The sequence below is a fragment of the Platalea leucorodia genome, assembly GCF_965183815.1.
Source record: "Platalea leucorodia genome assembly, chromosome: 4".
Lineage (NCBI taxonomy): Eukaryota > Metazoa > Chordata > Aves > Pelecaniformes > Threskiornithidae > Platalea > Platalea leucorodia.
The window spans coordinates 59,707,768-59,728,590 of NC_138826.1; the positions used below are offsets into that span (position 1 = coordinate 59,707,768).

At 47.8% G+C, this 20,823-nt stretch overlaps 1 protein-coding gene across 1 annotated transcript in view; it reads left to right on the forward strand.

The window, feature by feature from the left end:
- CACNA2D4 (calcium voltage-gated channel auxiliary subunit alpha2delta 4) overlaps nt 1-20,823 on the forward strand; it is a gene marked incomplete at both ends in the record, with an annotated part of 130,502 nt that overhangs the window by 46,710 nt on the left and 62,969 nt on the right. The window contains 9 exons of the mRNA XM_082310195.1: nt 74-145; nt 4,116-4,177; nt 4,836-4,903; nt 5,042-5,087; nt 6,556-6,653; nt 8,679-8,772; nt 10,114-10,209; nt 12,316-12,443; nt 15,683-15,763. Of these exons, the coding sequence (XP_082166321.1) occupies nt 74-145; nt 4,116-4,177; nt 4,836-4,903; nt 5,042-5,087; nt 6,556-6,653; nt 8,679-8,772; nt 10,114-10,209; nt 12,316-12,443; nt 15,683-15,763 (745 nt within the window). The remainder of the gene's footprint in view (nt 1-73; nt 146-4,115; nt 4,178-4,835; nt 4,904-5,041; nt 5,088-6,555; nt 6,654-8,678; nt 8,773-10,113; nt 10,210-12,315; nt 12,444-15,682; nt 15,764-20,823) is intronic.

The following is a 20,823-nucleotide window of genomic DNA, read 5'->3' on the forward strand; positions in this document are numbered from 1 at the left end:
TGACAAGCGGCTCTATTAATTCCTGCCCTGCCCTGCCTGGAGACACTAATACTAATCTTGTTCACCTCTGCAGCTGAGAACTGCCATGATCAATGGGGAAACGGGCTACCTCTCTATGGATGTGAAGGTCCCTGTGGATAAAGGGGTAAGAAATTATTCTTCTTTTCAGGTCACACAAGAGAGGGGATGGGAAATGGATGCTGAAGAACCATGAAGGATGTGGTTTTAATGCTCAACATTTCTGAGTGTGAGGATTTTATTGTTTCACCACATATATAACACATGTGCTAAAGACATAAAATAGAGCATTATTAGAAGTGCTCTTTATACCTACTGACATTCTGCTCTTACAAAGGTATTGGAAATGCCTCACAGCTCCCTACTTTCTCCAGGCAAGGCCAAAAACCATGTTGTTCATTGTTTATAGGGCTGTGAAATGAATCGGAGATCTTCAAGAGTTTAGAATGAGGAAAGACTATGCTGAGCTGACCTAGACAGAAAGAGGTTTAGAGGCTGTTTTGCAACTCCTTTTCCCTACCCAAAAACACTCATGAAAACTTTGTCCCTCATTCTGTCAGAATGCGATTTCCTCTATCCAGGTCCAGGATTAAATTTCTATGCAAATATTTACAGACGTTTTATGAAAAGTCCTACTGAAATGGAGACTTTTGAACATTCCTTACCAGTTCTAATGTAGGGTTATACATCTTCCCTTGGAATCAGTGCAAAATTGCCTTGTACATTTATGTTCACTGGTACTTTTTCATTCAGGTTTATTTAACTCACCTAAAGATTTTGGCTTTCATCATTTCCTGTTAGGAAGTGTTCCAGAGTCCTGCAAGTTACACTGCTCAGAAGTCTTCCATATTTCAGGAAAATTTTCCATCTTTTATAGAGAACATTTTTTTCGGCAATCAGCCTGGCTGAACTGCTCCCATGCTAAGCCGCAGTCAGCACCAATTCCAAAAAACCGACGGCTCACAGCCACTGCTGAAATGAGGCCATTTCCTAATGAAGACACCCCTCCGTCTCCTCTGAATGGTTGTACTGCTAGATCCTGTAACTAAATTGGCTTTCTCTGTTCTTGATGTTTGCAACTATCAGGTACCTGTCAATGGCTTTGCCCTTCCTCTCTTGGGTATCGCCAACATCTGCATTTGAAATAATTGCATGCTTTTCAGTCCAAGCAGTCCAACAATTATTTTTGTTCCCTTTGTCTCTTGTATCATTTTGGGTACACAAGTACCAGGGCTTCACTGAATTATGAGTAGCGTTTCCCTGTTGCTCTGTAGAGAGCATCTGTTCTCTGCAATAGGATATTTCCGAACAGGGAGCCCCAAGTCTCCTTTCTGCTGTCCCTTCAATTTTTCCTCCCTTCCACAGTTGCACTGGAACAGCTGCCTTGGTTTCTGCGTTTCTTAGCTATTTTTTCCAGTTGCCATTTTTCCATGTGAATCCCACTCCTTTTTGTCTAGTCTTTCTAATTTTTAGGGCTGTTGGGACTTTTTCTCAGTATGCAGAGAAATGTTGTTCTATTTTGTCTTACAGATCACTGTACATAAGGGCTCCTAAGACAGAATCTGTCTGTTCCTCTCACTAGATCTTTTTCCCTCGATGCCCTGCTGTTTACTGGTTTTGTTTACAGTACTGCAGCTGGTTCTCACTTCACATCTTATGTAAGCCCACTTTAACTGATTCTTTAGAATACAATTTCGTGAGAAGCTGTTTCAAGTGCTTTATATAAACCCAGATACATTGCATGTCCTTTATTCCCTTCATCCATTACCTTTGTTATTCTGTCAGAAAAGCAATCAGGGTTTTCCAGCAAGATCTATCCTTTGTAAGTCTAGATTGGTTATTTTGCTAGCTTAACTTCTTTCTCTGTCTCTGTGCGCCCTCAAATAACATTTCTACTGAGTCATCTGAAGATACCTTTTTAGTTCAATATTTTAGTGACATCTTTCTGCTCCCCTACTCAGGGAAAAAAAGATAACAAAAGGTAGCTTTGGTAAGAGATATTACCTGTTCTATTCTGCAACTCTGCAAGCGTTATGAAGCATAACAGGAGACTGAAGCTGAGTATGTGACAGTTTTACTATTACCAGAATACACACGGAGCAAGGACCAGAAGTGAAACTTAGCAATTCCCACTTATACTCTGCTAGCTGATGAAGCAGAGCAGCGCTGAAACAAAGAAAGTGCTGACAGAGCCTTGAAACAAAGAGAATGAGGCAGGCAGATGACGGAGAGAAGGGCTGAGTGAAGGAGGTAGAAATTATTCTGTCAGCCACGTAAACGTTGATTCCCCAGGTTGATCTCAGGAAGGCACTGAGAGCGGAGTGAGATAGAGAGGGAAGCATAAGGACCAAAGACAAGGGGCAGTTGTTAGAGGGATTTAGTGGCAAAAATGCCTTTGCTTGCAGCTAGTGTACAAAAGGGTTGTGACTGTGAAAGTCCTGCCTGATCATCCTCAGCCCCGCTTGGCTCAAGGGTGCCTCTGCTTCTCTTCCTTCCCATGGATAAGTGGCGATACCTCCAGCTGTCTTGGGGAGGGCTGGCCACCCATCCCTTCCCTCCCTCCCTCCCTCCCACAAGGCGCAAGTGCTGAGTGGCTGCATGTGCAGAAGAGGGGCAGGTCAGGGGAACAAAGGAGGAGCAGAACAAGCCCTGCTGAAGGAAAGGGTCTCAGAGTAGTGGTGCCCCTGGGCCATTTTCTACTGCATCCTTTCCCCCAAGAGCAGGCCTACACCCCCAAGTCTTTTTCTTCCCCACGCCTCTCCTCCTCCACCATCAGATCAGACTGGCAAGGAAAGGGAGGCTTGATACCATTTGTACCTTCCCCACAGTCACCAAAACACCACCATGCCGTGTTCCTTGGGGGTATCACAGCACTTTTTGGAACATCTCGGCTTAGCAAAAGGCTCAGACCCTGTTGTGCAGCCGTACACGATTGCCATGCATGGAGAGAGAGGGGAGGGAAGGAGTTGAGCCGTCTGCCACTTCCTCACCTAACAACAACCCCCATCCCCACCAGCGCATCCCCTGTGTGCACAAATTTGGGAGACACGGTGGAGCTGACGCTGGCTCACCTTTTGTGCCTCGCTCCACTTCCACTGCTGCACGGCTTGAGCAGGTTAGAGCAGGCACGACTTTCCCTGGGGGACACAGAGTTTTCTGTGTTCACTCCCTGTCTCCCACACACATCCTCTCACCTCGTTTTCAGACTGGGGCTGGGATTTTAAACATATTAGGGTTCATATACTGGCACAAGGGTTGGATAGAAACTTTCCAAAAACTTTTCTCCTTTGGAAAAGAGTTCCACTGAAATCAACACTTTCCTACAGGAAAAGGCCAGTCTGGCAAACAGCTGAAGTTCTGAAGCAGCTTTCAATAATCTGAAATGTCTTCAGTTGAAATGTCAGTCTGAAAAAAATATTTTCATGCGAATCAAAGCGGCTTGGATTTCAATCAGCACTTTTTTTCAATTTGAAAATGTAATTTTTTTTTTTACTGATGTTTTTTAACAAAATTGGAATATGTTAATGTTTTGTCCCAGTTTGGCATGAAAACAAATGTCAGGAATCTCAGCATTTCCCACAGGAGTGGGGAGACTTGGCCCCGGCTGCCCACCCACACAGTGGGTAGGTTTGCCACCCTGCCTCTCCTCTGACGCCACATCTCCTTCCTACCTGCCCCACTGAGCCCCCCGTCCTGCTTGGGATGATGATGATGATGTGCAAAGCCATCAGGGTTGCTCTGTACAGCAAAAGAGCAGCAGGGCCCCAGCGCGTTGGCTCGGAGGGTGCAAGAGGGAAGGCAGCTTCCCCCCACCCCTTCCTGCAGCCTGTGCAGGAGCCCTGCAGCAAAGAAAGGTTTAACTGAAGCCCTAGATGAAAAGACAGAGTGGCTGCCTGGATCCTAAAAGTCACAAGTTGCTGAATACGCTGAATACTGCACATTCATCCCTGCCTCCAGCCAGCCCTAGCAGGGTGTGAAGTGTTGGTAATGATCAACCGCTTTGCTTAGCCTTGGGGACGTATATCCCAGGTCCCCATCATCACTGTGCCTTGGTCTGTCAAATGGGCTCTCACTTTATTTTCATGCTCTTATTCCAGAAACGAGTTCTCTTCCTCACCAATGATTATTTCTTCACGGACATCAGTGGCACACCCTTCAGGTGAGCAAGGACTCTCACAACACCAATATGGTGTATCAGAAGTCTGCGATCAGGGACAGCAAATTGGTTCCTTTTCTTCATAAAACTGGCTACAGCTCATGAGTAGAGCAGGGTGAATAACTGAATTCTTTGTTCCTATAGCCATTAAAATATTTTTGGGGGTCAACTTAAAAGGAATATTATGATTTATCTGAAGTTCAGTGTCCAAAAACTATACCTTAGGTGAAGCATGTTGTTTCATTTCAGAGAAATGAGACGTCTTCAATTTTCAGTTCTGGTGTATGGCTCTAAAAAAAAAACATTGTTATAAACTGAAAATTATAAAACATCACATAAGAAATCAAGCAAAAATTCTTTTGCGTTTTTTTCCCCGGCTGAAATGGTTTGAAATTGGCACAGATTTGGGAGATGTTATTGCTATCCTGAACCTACAACGTTGGCCAAAAAGATTGTCACCAAAAGTGCCTCATAGCTCTACAGACAGGTTCCTTAGCCTCTTGTGCTGAAATCGGATCCTCTTTTGATGATGTTCTTTTCTTTAATAGCTGTGGAGGGAGTTAATGTCTTTAAGGGTTGTAACTGCAGGGAACGCAGTGCCATGTTTAGGGATTACACCTCTCCTTGCTGACAAGCCCTCTGCTTTCCTCCCTGCCTGCAGCCTGGGTGTAGTGCTGTCCAGGGGACACGGGGAGTACATTCTGCTGGGGAACACTTCAGTGGAAGAAGGTAGGTTAATCTGGAACAGCCACGCCGTCCTAAGGGACAAGGTAGCCGCTCTGAACCTCACTGCTTCACTTCTCCTTCACAGCCTCTATCCGCCTGTCTGCTACCTAACCAATTACTCTATGTATTATCTGGTTTCAGGTTTGCACGACCTGCTCCAGCCAGACTTGTCTTTAGCGAATGAATGGTAAGTGGAGCAAATCCTCTCAGTGATACAGGACTTTGTCATGAGATTTTGGCAAACTTCCCAGCAATTTGGCTTGAGCTCACCGCCCTCTGCAGCCTAGAGAAAAAAGCAGTGTTGTTCAGGAGCTGTACCTGCAAAGACCTGGTTGTCCCCAGGCAATTCAGTTCCACCTCTTCCTTTGGGAGATCCCACCAAGGCCTCGCTCATCCCTCTGCTAGGAGACATCTCCTGAGACTTATCCTCAGTCTTCCGTGCTCAGACTTATTTTGTTCCTCCTTGTGTTGCTCAGAATTGTGCTACAAAACCTACAGTATGTCAGACCTGTCAGGAAATTTTGTTGCAAGCTTGGTGAGAGATTGAAATGCTTTTTTAAATCCTAGCTTCTTTTTGGTTGGCATTCTTCCGAACTGAGCCTAGACCTAATTTCTAGTGAACATGGATGTGATTTATGACCCCTGTTTCAATAGCAAGCATAATTTATGGTTTTGCTTTGTTTGGATATGAAACAGGGTGAAGCATGGCACTTTCCATTTATTGCTGTGAGATTTGGGATTGTCAAGAACCCAACATTCAGTTACACCCAGGCACATGAACCCAGCCTGTATCAAAGCCAAAATAACTATATTCAAGAAGCCCTGCAGCCCTTCACACCTCTCATTACACTGTCAAGTTTCACAGGCAGTGCATTTGAGACACAAGCGGTGACTTCTCCTTCTTCTACTCCCTACTTGGGGTGTCAGCTTACCACACTTTACATATTCATTTCTCTTAGACTTCTCTCCTAAATAACTCCTTTCAGCCCTTTTATGACTTGTAATTCTCTCTTATAACCCCTTCCTCTCCATTGTCTTGACAATGAAGCCGTCAAAATTGGAAGCAGGATTAGAAGACTGGTTTCTTTTATAATACATTTGTAATATATTCTCCCACTTCTCCCCAGACTGTGTCCTGAGGCTCCGGCAGCTGTGTCCCTTTGGGAGAGGTTTTGTTGCCACCGTATCATACTGCAAGCTTATTACTCATCTCACATTTTATTTCTCTGTCTCTTGGTTTACCTGCTCCCAATCCATTTTTACTCACATTGCACGTGACCCTCTGCTTTTCAGGTCTCTCCATCACATTGTTATTGTTTATATAGACACAGGTATATATCTTAAATAACATATAATACAGATAACTGCTGGAAGTATTTGGGACTGCTACGTTGCATTGTGAGCTTATGCTGGAGAACATAACAGCAGTCCTACTAAGAGCAGCGGTCAGATTAATTGGTGTTTGGTTTATTGGTAGGGTTTGACTTACAGCCACATTGTTAGATTTTGAGTGGGCATGGCATGCAGCAGCAGCAAAATCTTTGCAGCCCAAGCCTTCTTGCTGAATTTTCGTTTGCAGTTATTATTTTCCAGGAGCATTTGCTTGATTGTGGTTTCTCTTCGCCCTTGCGGGCTTCTTCTCCCCTCCCCACCAGGATTTACTGCATCACCGACATCGATCCAGACCACCGGAAGCTCACCCAGCTGGAGGCTGTGATCCGTTTCCTCACCGGAGAGGAACCTGACCTGGAATGTGAGTCCCGGGCACCAGAAGGGCTCTGCTGGGTTTTTTCTGTACCCATCATGGGGGAGAGAGGACTGTGACAAACTGATTGGTGTCAGACTGAGCTCCTGTGGCACCTGCTCACACAGGCGGGACTGAACTCAAGCCCAGCTTAATTCACATGTGGAAATGAGCTGAGGATCCACTTCCTTGCCTCTGTCAGAGGATTTTTTTTTCCATTTCAAAGCTGTCACATAACTCGACCTTATTGAAGGTCTCAGCATCGGAAATACTGAAAAGTGAAAGGCTTGAATGGAGCTTGGCGGGGGCTGCACACCAGGTTTAAGACAGACTGGCAGGCTGAGCTAGAGCAGGTGATGACAGGAGAAGCCAGGAAAGCTGTTGTGACTACTCTGCTGCCCAGGGCCCCAGCCAGCATCCTCCAAGGGCTGCATGGTGCCATCTAGACAGATGGGTTCTTTCAGAACAAGGATTATTAATTTTGTTTTCCAAACAGAACGGGTAAGTGATTTGGGGAAAAAATTGTCACAGAATTATTATCTTTCCTGCTCCCCCTGCTGCTCATCCCTTGCACCAGGTCCCATTCTCCAGGCAACATGTAGCCACGCAAGCAGCTGATACAGCACCGCTACGGAGTGGGATCTCTGTCGGGGGTGGGGGGGCAGAGGTGGGCAGCTGTGCATGGGAACCTCCTAAAGCAATTTAGCTTTAGGATGCCCTTCAGCCCACCTCACTCTCCACAGCTTCAGCCCCCTTAGTTGTGCCAAGTACAAGCTTTTGCATGTAATGCTCCACCTGACGGGCACAAACCTTTGGCACGAGGATGGGAATCTCTTAAAACTAAACCAAATGTAATCCAATAATTGTTCCTCTCTTGCATGGTGTGAGCAGACCCCTTCTGGCCATCTTTGGAGGAGGCTGAAAAGAGGAGATGTATGAGTTGAAGAGGCTAGGGAAGAGGAGGAGGAAAGTTTCAGGAGAGCCCACTATGAGAAACATGCAGACTTGAAAGTGCTGTGGAGGAAAAAAAAATATGATTTGGACACATCCTAGACATATGGGGCCTGGGGAGGGAAAGAGCTGCTGGTGAGCTCTAGTTTTGAGGTCTGAATGACAGCAAGGATGGCGAAATGGATTCTGACAATTGTGACAAAGAAAGGAGAAAGAAAGTTGGAAGAACTTGGGAGAAAATATTAGGGGAGACCTTGGACCTCAACCCAGTAAGTGGAGGCAGAAACACTGAAATGGGGGCGGGCAGAGTGGCTCCATCTAGAACAGCACTGAAAGGGGCATATCTGCAATATGACAGCCATCACATTCTCACAGCAGGAAACAAATGCAGCCAGGGCAATACAGAAATGAAGCAGGTCAAATAAATGGGATCTTAGAGTATGCCATTTAGCACATGGCACATTCGAACCTTCCTAAACACCTCTCGGTCCCAATCCAGGCTGGACTAGACTGGTAGCCTAGACTGGCTTGAGCATCTGGAGGAAACCAGGACAGGACGGCGTTTTGTGAAATTTACGGGAAGGACAGAAGGGTAACAGAGAAGGCAATGAACACAAGGACAGAGTAGAAGCCATGAAGAAGTCACTAGGGTCTTTGAAGAAGCTTCTGGAGTGGAATAGGGTGTCTGGTGTCCTTCTACAGGGCACCTATGAGAAAGGTCAAAGCAAGGATTTGAGGCAATGGTTGTGGACAGCCTGTTCGATCAAGGAGAAGGTCGGAGCGAAGGCCTAATGAATAACTTCATTTGAAGGCCTCTCTCTTGCCCACACTTTCAAACCCAAACCCTTCCACTGAGTTTGCAGGAGAACCAGTCTGATGATCTTCGCTCCAACATCTGTTCTTGTGCTCTCCACCATCCAGAGCGGTAGGTCCTGTTCTCAGCCCCGCAAGGGAAGGCTTCTTTTTGCGCCATGTTGCTTCACTGCCCTGGGCCAGGCAGATGCTGCATAATAAGGAACTCTGTAAGACATCTAGGGAGGGACATGTCTTTCTCTCCTGATTCTCGTTCTCTCTTCTTCTTAGGCGATGAGGAGTTGGTCCAGGAAGTGCTGTTTGATGCAGTGGTCACTGCACCCATGGAGGCCTACTGGACAACACTAGCCCTCAATATGTCCATGTAAGTGTATCAGAAAAAAATATGAGCAAAACACCATTGAGGATGCATCTCCAGATGCTATGGGCTTATGCAGTGCCTGAAACAGTCACAGATCCTTGCACAGCATATAAGAAACTTTAGAAATAGCTCAAAAAGCTGATAGAAATAGTTCAATAGCTTTAGAAATAACTCAAAAGTGTCTCTTAGAAGTGGACTCCAGCTGGTTAGGCCTTTCAGGGGAGCCTTTAGTTTGGTGAGTTTATCTGAATATCACTGGAGGACAGTAGTGATCCAGATGTCCAGATGTGTCACTGCAAGAGGTGTTCAGCACCAGTTCTTTGCAGCAGCTAGCTCAGATGTACTGCATTTGTCTCTTTAGTTGATATCTCAGGGCACCTGGGACCATTTCAGTTTAAAGTTGTTATGAGTTATTTCCCCATGCATCAGTTATCCCATTGAACAGCAGCAGCATGGTTTCACTCAACTTCCTATATGACTGTAGCAGAAGTTCCATCCCAGGTGGCAAGCAATTTGCTCCCTTTCCAGCAGTGAAGAAAAGGGAGTTTGATCTTGTCGCTGTTGGTGATGGCTTCAGACCGAGCCTCAGGAAGGGAGTGGACAGGCTGGCTTCAGTAAACAACCTTCTACTATATTATTTGCAGTGAGGCACATGTTGCTTGTAGTATCTAGTATCATGTCACATAGATCTACTTTCAGCAGACAACATGCTACTTACACAGATGTGTGGCCATGGGACTCCCGTCCCTGTTTCAGTTACCAGTACCCCTACCACTAACAGGGCTTGAGCCAGCGGCAGTCATACTAGGACACCCGATTATCAGCATACCTTTAAACGGCTGTACCAACACACACTCCTCGCTTTAAGGCCACCACACTGCAGCAGGCTTTCCACCATGTAACTGTACCATCTGTGCCCTTGATTCCTCCAGCAAGACATCCAAATCAGTCTACTGCTTCAGAGTCAGTCTGCTACCCTGCCCATCCTGTGTGTGCCTGAGACAGCCATTCTCTGCAGTCCCTCTCCCTCACTTCAGCCTCATGCGGGCAGTCTGGAGCAGGGCTAGCAGGGGAGAGGAGCCTATGGTCTGCTTAGAAGTGAATCAAATGAGCAAATTTCAAAGGTGTGAATCTAGGCACAGGTCTAAACCTGCCAATTGTTACCCAGTACCAATGGCTTGCAATGAGCAGGGAGGAGCGAGTGTCACTCCTGGTGCGAACGGGTTATATTGCAAATGAACTTGGGACCGTGGCTTCTAGTTTGGAAGGCCCTCACCCTGGGGCAGGGAGATGGCTGTTCTTCTGAGAACTGTTTGCTTCTGCTTGTGTGTTTCTGTTCCACAGGGAGACTGAGGCAGGTGTTGAGATGGCGTTTCTGGGCACTCGGGCTGGACTCATGAGGAGTGCCCTATACGTGGGCTCTGAGAAAATTTCCAACAGGTAGGTCCCTAAACTGCATGATGAGGTTTCTCTCAATGTCTCTGAAGAAGCAGCACGAAATCACCACCAACCTTGGAAATATATTTGGGGAGACAGAAAGGAAAGGAGCGACACCTTGAAGGCATTAGTGCTGATTTTACAGAGTCCTGGTAGGGGTCCTTTGTCTTCCTCTGGTCCTTTTGAGTTTTTCTTAACATACTGTCCCTAAGTGCATTCCTTTCAATGAAAACCTTCAATCATTCCCTGACTTCAGTCAGCTAACAGAGAAACTGTCCACAGTTACTATATATCCCCAGGACCATTTTGCAGTGCAGAGGCTCTGCACTCCAGCGCCCTGGTGACATTCCAGCTTGGCTAGGTTTGATCTTTCTGTCTCAATTCCTCTTCCAGGTTTGTTCTGTTCTGCCTCATACATTGCCCACGTCGCAGTAGTATCCCAGTGCCTTCCAGTGAGGCATTAAGTGATGTGACTGACATCTGTCATATATGATTCATTCTCTTGTCCTCTCCCTCGAGGCAAAAGTGTGTGTTCAGCGGAGGGTTTTGACATGGAAAGGGTATAGTTTGCATTTTTGTTGTGTTTTGAATACGCAGGCTGGTGCACGCTGCTGTAAGAAAGGACAGGTCACAGAGGCACACCAGCAGATGAAGGGGACAGTGTCGGTGGTGGTCCTTAGCCTCTTGGTAGCTGTTTCACTGTCTCCGAGTTCCCCAAATAGGACTTGTATGTTCAAGGCAGAGAGCTCTGCTGTGCCTGAAAGGTGACACTCCTCACGTTTTTGAGGCAGTCCGGATAAGTCAGAGTAGCCAGGCTCTGGCAACAAGGGAGAAAACGACGTGTGCTGACGGTTCCCTATCCCGCACTGCTCATCTGGAGTGTTGTTCAGTGCTTTTAAACAGCTGCAGCCACCACACTGCAGTGACAGGCCCCCGTACGCCACACGAGAGGCAATTCTGGAATCCCCTGAAAGGAAGGAACCGTATAAATGAGTAGTTATCATTATGTCAAAATATACAGCAAAACGAGAGACTGCAAACAAAGGGGATTTGTCCGGCAAGACGCAGGGACCTCCAGGGAAGCCAATGACCTGATTTTCACGAGGTCTCTCCTCTGCACCACTGCCTGCCTTGCCATGCCCTCAGGACCCACCCTCCTGCCTTCAGGACCAGCCGCTGCCTCAAGTACTTCAGTCCGTGCATCTCTAGGGGTTCAGTATTTAGCCACAGCAGCACGACCTTTGGGGTTTGGTTTTGTGGTGTGTTTTGGTTTTTTTGGTTTTTGTTTTTTTTCTTTGTAGGAGACCGTCTAATTCCCGTTTCTCACCTGCTCCCCATTCTCCTGCAGTAATTAACGACCTCCGACTGGCCACACACCAGCTCGGCTGCCCTCACGGCGTAACCCGCCAGGCCTCCCGCGGGGCAGGCGGAGAAGGGGGACATCTTCCCTCCCGCCCTCCCCAGCCCCCGGCGGCCGCGGGACGCCGCCGCAGCCCCCGCCCTGCCGCCGGCAGGAGGCTGCCGGCCCGCGGCCTCCCCTCGCCCGCCCTGGGGGCCGGCGGCGGCGGCGGCGCCGCGGGCCTCGGCCGGGGCAACAGCGGCACCTGGCGGGCGGCCGGCAGAGGCGCGGCGGCGGCGGCCCCGCTGCGGCGGGGAGCGGCGGGGAGCGGAGCGGGGGCCGCCGCCGCCGCCGGGCCCCCGGGCGCTGACGGCGAGTGGCGGCGGTTGTGGCAAGGGGAGCGGGCGGGGTCTGTCCCGACCCGCCCGGCTGCCGCTGGGAGCGCCGAGCCGCTCCCGGGGCCGGTCGCTGCCCCACCCCGCCGGGAGGTGCGAGGCGCGGGGCGGCGGGGCGGCCGCCTCCGCCTTTCGGGAGGGAGGGGGGCCGCACAGACCGCCCCAGGGTCCCCGGGGCGAGGGCTGCCCCCCGAGGAGCCTGGCGCTGGCGTGGCTGGGTCACCCGGGGGTCCCTGGGCTCCCTCCGCCGCAGGGGAAGCCCCAGGTGATGAGATGCGGGTATGTCCCAGCCCCGGGGTCCCACTGCGTGGCCCCGAGGAGGGCTGCCGCTCCTCTGCCGCGGACAACAGGCTGCCCTGGCTTTTCTCCCGGCAGGAAATTCCTGACGCGGAAGGACAAGGAGAGTATCTTCACCATGGACCACTTCCCTCTGTGGTACCGCCGGGCGGCCGAGCATCCCCCCGGGAGCTTCATCTACAGCATTGTTTCAGAAGACGATTCAGGTAACCCCAGCCTGAGCAGCAGAGCAGAGGAGAGAAGAGAAAGCTTTTCACATCTCGTGTCCCGTGCCACGCCGATCTCTTTATTGCTGCCTCTTGCGTAGTGGGAAGAGCTGAGACCTGGCCTCTTGGCGTTATCTTCGCACCAGCATAGAGATGGGGGTCATGGCCAGGATATGGGAACTGAATGCAGCGGAAAGACAAAGCGGGAAGCTGCGGGGAAGGCAGTCAGGGCTGCGTAACGTCAGGTTGCAGAGGCGATGAAGGATGCGTGGGAACGCAAGGCCTAGGTAGACCGAAGGATTTAGGGACGCGGGATGTGGGGGAACACAAGGTACTTGTAGGGCTGGAGGACACATGAACTGTGGGAAGGGGAAGGTAAAGGTATCTCAGAAAGAGTTAGACACATAGGTGTGGCCAGGCCTGGGAGGGAACATCATCGGGCATGCTGGATGACAGGAACAGCTGGGACTGACGAGGGATCAGCAAGCACTCAGTCAGGAAGCGTACGCTTAGAGGGTGTCATTTTTTCCATCACCACTTTGCATGACAAGAAAGGATGAGTTTGTTATGGAAGATGGTGGAGGAAAAGGGGGGAAGGCTTTTCCATAGCTTCCTCTTGGTGAGGGTGTCTCATTGGTACCCTGCGTCCTTCCCATCATACTAGTAGACTGTGGCACCTCTTGTCCAGCTAAGGAGCTCAAGCACGAGAGGAAAGCAAGGAGTGGCTTTTCAGTTTCTCTTGCTTAGATTGTTGGTTCCTGTGAGTTTGCAGGGCCAGCCAGGACCTCCTCAAAGGCTGGAAGAGAGCAAAAGAGCCTAGAAAGAAACATTCAAAACAAAATACTCATGTGAGACTCCTACACAGAAGGCAGAAATCCCCTGTGTGCCTCCCTGGCCCCTAGCTCTCCATCTCTGTCGTGGAGCTTAGCGCTTTAGCTGCTAAAGCTTTTTGTGGCGCAGTGGTGGGAGGCTGGTGGGTGGGAAAGCAAGTAGCAAAGAGCAGAAAACCAGACTGGGAGGCAAAAGATGAACCAGGATGGAAAGAGAAAATACTTGAAACCTTCCGCAAAAGCCTCTCTCTGCCCAGCACCTTTACATCTCACTTAAAAGGCAAGTGTGGAAAGAGGGGGAGGCATGGCAGGAGGGACCTTTTACTCCCCTGCATGCCACGGCATTTGCTCTTTGGAATAGAGCATGGGTTAGAAAACCAGGCAGCGATACCCTGTGGTGCTTCCTAGGGCAGCCAGGACCCTGGCCACAGTAGTCACTGCTGGCTAAACATTGGGGTTGTGGCCTGATGTGGCTTTCTTAGAAGTCACAGGTAGTTTTGCATGGATAAAGACAGAGGACAAGCAGCTGCCACTGTTTTTTGTATTACATGGCTATTGGTCAGAAGCTTCAATCAAGTCCAGGATCCCATTCACCTGGAAACCCTACAGGCACATCGTAAGAAGTAGTACCTGGCCCTGAAGACCTTATGCTCTAAACTGTAAGGGAGATTATTAGTCTCTTCAGAGATGAGCAGCTGGTGTTAGAGAGACTGTGATCCATGAGAACACACAAGATGCCTGTGAAGAGCCAGGAAATAATACTCAGTACTTCTGAGCCACACTGCTTCACTGTCAGAGCAGAGTCCAGGGCCTTCCTTGACATCTGATGAAGCAGGCCCCACCTTTTGGCCAGAACAGACCACCCAGTTTCTTATGAAATTCTTCATGATTAGATGCTGAAGTCCCCTTTTCATGCTTTCAACATGACTGAGTACATGCCTGGCCTGTGACAAGAGGTTTTCATGACAGATGTACTTCTCATCACATAAGAGGGAAGAGCCCAAAGGCCTCCCTGTTGGGGAGAAAACCAGCAAGAATGGCTGCAGGTCATCAGAATAATTTATCCAGGGCTCCTCCTTCCAGTGTCCAAAAGTCCCAGAGAGAAAACAGCAGGGAAAGCTCTCCAAGTCAAGTAGAACTGTTCTTCCAGCCCAGATCTCTCATGTGTTGGGTGTCTGGTGTTCTTTGGTTTGTCTTTTTCTAGGGTTGCTAAGTGTATTTTCCTTATTTATCCCATCCTAGGGACAGCAAGAAATTTGGGGTTCACCAAAAAGGCATGATTAGGCTCAAGGCATGTGAGCATAAGTTGGGTGGGTATTTGTTTCACAAGGGCTTTACTATTTCTGACATCCTTGAGCAAGTTAATCTGGCTTCAGTCCAAAAAAAATGAGTGAGCGAAACTCCAGGCTAAATTGTGGTGGACACAGAATCACGCTCAGGACACACTGGGTACCAACAAGAATGGTGAAGGCAGAAATGGAAAGCAGTAACAAGTGCTGGAGCTCTTGGGAAGGAAGGAGTCCCTGACCCATCTGTCTGAGCAAGAGATTTCTGTACAGCACACAAGGAGGGAGCCAGTTGCAGGCTACATCGATCATCCTGACCTTCAAACTGTCCCCTGGCAGTTCCAAAAGAGGTGCCCCAGCTGAAGCTAATCTAATCGCTTTAAAAAAATACAGAAATGGAATCTGTCACATGGACAATTGCAGGCTGAAACAACTGCACTAACAAAGAGAGGGGAGGTGGGGTTCAGTTGCCTAAACTTCTCCAGCCATGCTATTTTAAATGCCCTGTGGGAGCTGAGAGATCTGCACGGGGCTGGCAGATGTGACACAGGACCTACAGGATGCTTAAAGCAGCAGCTAAAGGATAATTGGGAGACCCTGAGGTATAACAGAGTTTAGGCAGCAAAGTCCCAGAAGACTTTGTTGCTAAAATGGAGTGCACCCTGGAAGTGCTATGTCTGTCTCTCCAGTTTGTAGTCCTGGCCTGGCTTGGGTAACAGAGCTAGGTTACGCCTGGCCTTTGCTGTGCAAGAGTCGGTGTCAGAATTACCTGTCCTGCTTTCCTCTGTCTACAGAGTTTAGCTGGTGCATGAAGCAGAGCAGCTTTCTGGCCTAAGAGAAGCTCTACATGCCCAAAATTGAAGAGGCCAGTCCTTTACATTTCATGCTGAGGATGCTATTTTCATCATGGGACATTATCTAGATGAAAAAAATCTACTCATAGCCCTTTTAGTTGCTTATGTGTCTTGAAAGATGCAGTCCTCTAAACTCTTGGATGTTTCAGGGTTGAGGCATATGTACACACTGGCCTGCATGCGAAAGTGTGTGAGCAAGCTGCTCCTGCTGTGTTTTACTCGTCTCTGGTAGTAAGCTAACCAAGCCTGCTGTATTTGTGTCTTGACAGAGGGAGGTGGCCTACCAAAAGTGGTGACAGTGAGCACGGCCGTGGCTGTGGCTGTGGATGGGAAGATGGGTATTGCTGCAGGTAGGACGTTCTGGTTTCTCTTTTTATCTTGAATGAAACGGTTGCATCTTGTATGGAGAGTGGGAGCTGAGAGCTGTTAGCTTGTCATTCAAGGGAAATGACGAGAGCCACAATAGCTCGTGATGTTGAAAACTAGGCAAAACAGAGAATACTAGAACAGGAACAGGTACTGATGGGCTGATAGGCTTTTGAAAGGGAAACTGGCTGTTTGAATGGAAGCTTCCCATCTCCAATGCTGGTGAATTTGTGGATTGAGACTATTTCTCTGGAGCATAAGTAGGTTGATAAGTCCGTGTAGGTTTTGAACTGTTTGCAGGAGACACTTTTGGTTTTGGAAGAACAGCACGTTCTTGCATCTCCATCGTTATCTCAGCTGAAAAATAACTTTTGCAGGTGGAATGGGATTGTTGCTAGATTTCCAACTCAGCCATAGAGATTACCAAACTTATCTTTGTATCCGAGTTTTGTATCTGCGTCTACTTTTGGAAAATTCGTAAAGCACATTATTTCCAACAGAACCTCAAAGCTTTTGAAGCTTTACCATTTTCTGCAGCAATTGCTTCAGCCTTTACGGAAGTACAATAAACTCAGAAGTGAAACAGCAGCCACTTAATGAAACAAACCAACATTAATCAATAATGCTGGCATCATATCCAACTTAAACACTCTGTGTAGGCGTATTGGGGTAAGAGAAGCGTGGTGGAATTTTTTTTAGACCTGGAAGCGTTGACTAAGGGAAGAGGTTGCTGAAACAGGTAATGGAGTAATCATCACCAGAAACATGCCAAGATGCAAAGCTGCTTGTGAAAGAATGGTTAGTGTTAATGGAGTCCTGTATGGTGGAAGGAATGACTGAGTAGCATAGATACCAAACGATGACTTTGTTATAGGAGTATTCAGTAGAGAGAAGGCCATATAGCAGATACCTTCAGATCAAGAGTCAGCCATTGCTTTTGCCTAGGCTGGGTAAGATACAATGAATGGTCATCAATACTACTAGTCAGTAAAACTATGGCAGTTTAACTTCATCTGATGAAGCATTCCTTAATTTCCAGGCTTTCATTAAGTCCCAGTTGAGAGTGGTACTCTTTAAGTATCACTTGGGCATTGAGAAAGTACTTATAAGCTGAAGGACGGGTGTTACGAAATAGCACTTTTCATTAATACACCACCATTTCAAGTCCAAAGCCAGAAAATTATTATGAAGTCTGTCCAGAGCCCCCTGTGAAATAGAGATAGTTTCAGTAAAGTTCATGTGAAGTAGGTGCTTGGGTCATAGAAACTGCTCTCAAAACTGATGTTAACTGGCACTGTTATAAATATACCCAGCAGAAAATGAAATAGCATTGAAACTATACCAAGGGTCTCCATGTAGCACTGGAGCATTTTTCTAAGCATGAATTTGGGAGGAGAGAAAACATTTTTTTAAAAAAAAAAGCTTGTTTTTCTTGGTTCTTTTCCTTCCCTTTCCTGACCTGTGAGTTAGAGCAGAGGCACGCAAGCAGTTCATCTGGCATTCGGCGTAAATACGAGGAAGGAAACTTCTGGGTGGAAGAGCTGGAGCAAGAACAAGTGGCAGGAGGATCTGCCCCTGACGGAGCCATTTCTCTTCTGTCAGCAGTGCTTTTCACAACCCCTGTGGAGCTTTCCACCCCCTCAGTTATGCTGACTGCTGAATCGACTGTCTGTGTGGACATGCTGTGAAGGGGCAGGATCCTCTGCAGAGGGAAGAGGAGGGTGGAGAAAGCAGCAGAGGATAGGGAAGGAAATCATGTTAAAACAGTAACAATAAGGTAAAATTTCTGTCATTTCTGGAAATGATACAGAACAAACCAGTTTCCTCGCTGGTAACCACAGAAGTTGAGAGACAGAAATGAATTCTCAATTGTTTTCGTTCCTTAAAGGTACCACGGTCCCTGTGACTAGCAGGAACGTTAGGTGACCTGACCACAAGCATCTTCTGCTTACTTCCATACATGGTACATTCAGCTGGGTGTCTTTATTCCCCGTTTCTTATGCGTTGAGGAAAACTACCCGTATTCCATCCAAAGTATGGGCTGCAGGGCAACATTGAGGGAAATAATTTCTCCCAAAGGGTCCAAAATCCTTCAGGCCCCCAGCCGTAAGCCTCCATTGACTTCAGTGGGAGTGCACGGGTTTGCTGATGTATGTCCCATCTCCTGTCTTGGACGTAGGTTTACAACACATTTTGGGGGTTTCAGGGAGCAAAAAGGTACTATATTATCATCTGCTTTGTTTCCAGTAGTGACTGGATTCATCATCTGAATCTTTCATAATACCAGTAGTGGTTGAAACAAAGAAAAAAAAAAAAAAAAGAGAAATAATTGTGGTCACGCTACCTATGGCACTACTGTTTGATCTTGACGATAGCGGCTTTGAGAGTAAGAATGTAGGTCTATCTTCATCTCCCCTCACACCAATGTAATCATCCTCAGTGGCTGGGACCTGATTCTAGGGGACTTCACCCCACAGCGGAGGCTGCAGTGCAAATGATGCTGGACACTGCTGAAATACCATCCTGGGTACAGGAGAGAGGTGAAGGAAGAGGAGTGAATGGAGACAGAGCAAGAGGCAATCAGAGCAGAATGGGATGCAGATTGTTGTTGTTGTTTTTATTCTGATGGCATTGGCCCGCAGTGGGCTTGATACCATGTTCATTTAGAGTTAGGATATTACCAGAAGTCAGTATGGTACCCAGCATTGGTTCCCAGAAAGCCAAATATCTGGGTAGGCTTGTAGTTTGTGGGTAAATGTTGTTACAGTTCTGTAAAAGGGGAACAACAGAGGCTTGTTACGTGCCCCTATAAAAGTGCAAGTGGTATGAACTGGCCTGTCATTCTGCCACTGATTGTTACTGTCACTTGTTTGACTTGACAGTGCTTGGGGGGGATTTGTAAGCGCTCTGAAATGTTTGCTATGCATGTAGTGAAAAATTAAGCTCTAGGATTTACAGCCATGCCTGTGGGGAGGGAGCACTCCCAGTGTCCCCTTGGGGAGGACGCCAGTGACAGGGAGCGTTGGGCCCCTTTTCTTCTGGCAGCTGAATGGCAGTCTCCAGCCAAGGCGGAGAAAGGCGAACTGGTAAAATCAAATGTCTAGGAAGACAACACAGGCCTGGACACTGTCAGGGTGTGAGGGAGCAGTCAGCTGGGATTAGAGAGCAGCCAGGCTGGAGGGCTGAGGGCAGAGATGGAGGGGGAGCATAAGGGCCTTCTTCCTCCTGTTTCGGTCTGGCTTGGCTCAGTAGGGAATCCCAGAATGGGTTTTGGGGGGAGACCGAGATGCTTGTCTCACCATTACAGGGGCTAGTCCACACAAGGACATGTGGGGAGGTGGCCAAATTCAGGAGGAAAAAGCAGTGTCCTCTGCCCTACCCTACCCTCTCCCTTTTTCATCCATCCTTCTCCTTCCCCTGTGGGCCAAGCCCCTGTACCTGGGGCTCAAGGGGGATGCACAAAGGGTTCCGGGTACCCATAGGTCTCTGGGAGGACATGGTGGAGCCAAGGCAGGGTCCACTTGTGTGAGCTGAGTTGGTGTGGTCTCTTTGGTGGGAAGCCACAAAGGCAAACCTACCCCTGGCTCAGCTATACCTGTTTCTTTGATGTAATGATATCTATCTGCTATATTGTGCTTTGGCACTTCAAAGCACTATGCAAACATTAAGTAATGCCTGGATGATTAATTATAATTAATTAAAGGCAGCTATTCTCCTGGGATGTCAGTCCAGCACATCTCACGCACACTAACTTTGTTGGAAATGAAAAATAAGGAATTGTGATGGCACTCTCCCCAAGCCAAGTCCTGTCCCAGATAGCACTGTCATCTGCTCCCTCCCATGAGTCAGAAGCCTGGGGCTTTCTGGTCCTCAGGGGGTGTGTGGCAGAAATCACATGTAGCTGCTGACAGAAGCTTTTAGTGATTTAAAGCCCCGGTGAAACTGCTGGAATCTGCGCAGGAATTTAGCTGTCACTTCGGGCTGTGTATGACGTCTCTTTCATTGCCTGACCTTCTCATTGTTCGATTTACGTGGCTGTCAGCTGGCTGCCAGTCCCAACAGGGGCAGGTAGGGGTTTCTTTCCATTAGGTTCCTTGCCATGGTTGTCATGTCTCAGGGATGGGAAACAGCCGATACCAGCAAACCTTGGGGCATGCACAGGCTCCGTGATGCCCGATAAAATCCAAACAGGCACTTGGGAGATGCAGGTTTATTTTATATGATACCTTTCTCCTCTGTTTATATTGAATGTTCCTGTTAGTTCTCATCTGCAGTGACTGGACCACAGTGAAATCATTATCCCATGACGCCAACAGTATATACTGATGTATTTGGGGAGAGTCCTAGGCAAGCTCAAACAAGGGTGAGAGAAGAGAAATATTGTCTCTATTTTACAGAGAGAGCTGGGACACTGAGTTATTAAGGCCAGTATTTTCAGAAGAGCTCTGTACTCACAGGAGGACCAGATTTTCAAAAAAGCTTAGATTTTTTTTTCAAAAGTATTTTAAATCAATCAGTCTGAAAAATAGATAATGGGAAGTCATTTTGCCATTATACTGCTGGTTAAAATCCAACCTCTATCAATCTGACGGAAGCTCTTCATTCGAAAAGCAATTACTGGCCAGCTTGATGTCTCTTCATCCTCTTCCTTGGTCCCCAGTTTCGGCTACCTGCTGTCTGTTACCAGCAAGCAGGGAGAGGAGCTGCAGGTGGCTTTTTCAGCAGTTCTGTTGCTGTGGCATCTTTTCAAACTAATCTACACACAATTCTGTATTCCTACAGTTTTGTTGCTTGAGTGGATAAAACATTTCAACTTCCTCTCTAGAAAGTGACAGTTGCATCTGTAGAAGCTGCTAAAATGCATGGGAATAAGCTACAATAGCAGAAGCACCTTTTACACAGGAATAACTGCATCCAAGCTGGAGAATTAAAATGATTTTACTAGACTGGCTTGGAAACCAGCATAACATTATCCATACAAAACCTGAGAGCAGCTGATCTCTTGAACGTGTGCTGAGGTATTCAGAAGGAATGCTGCCCCTCG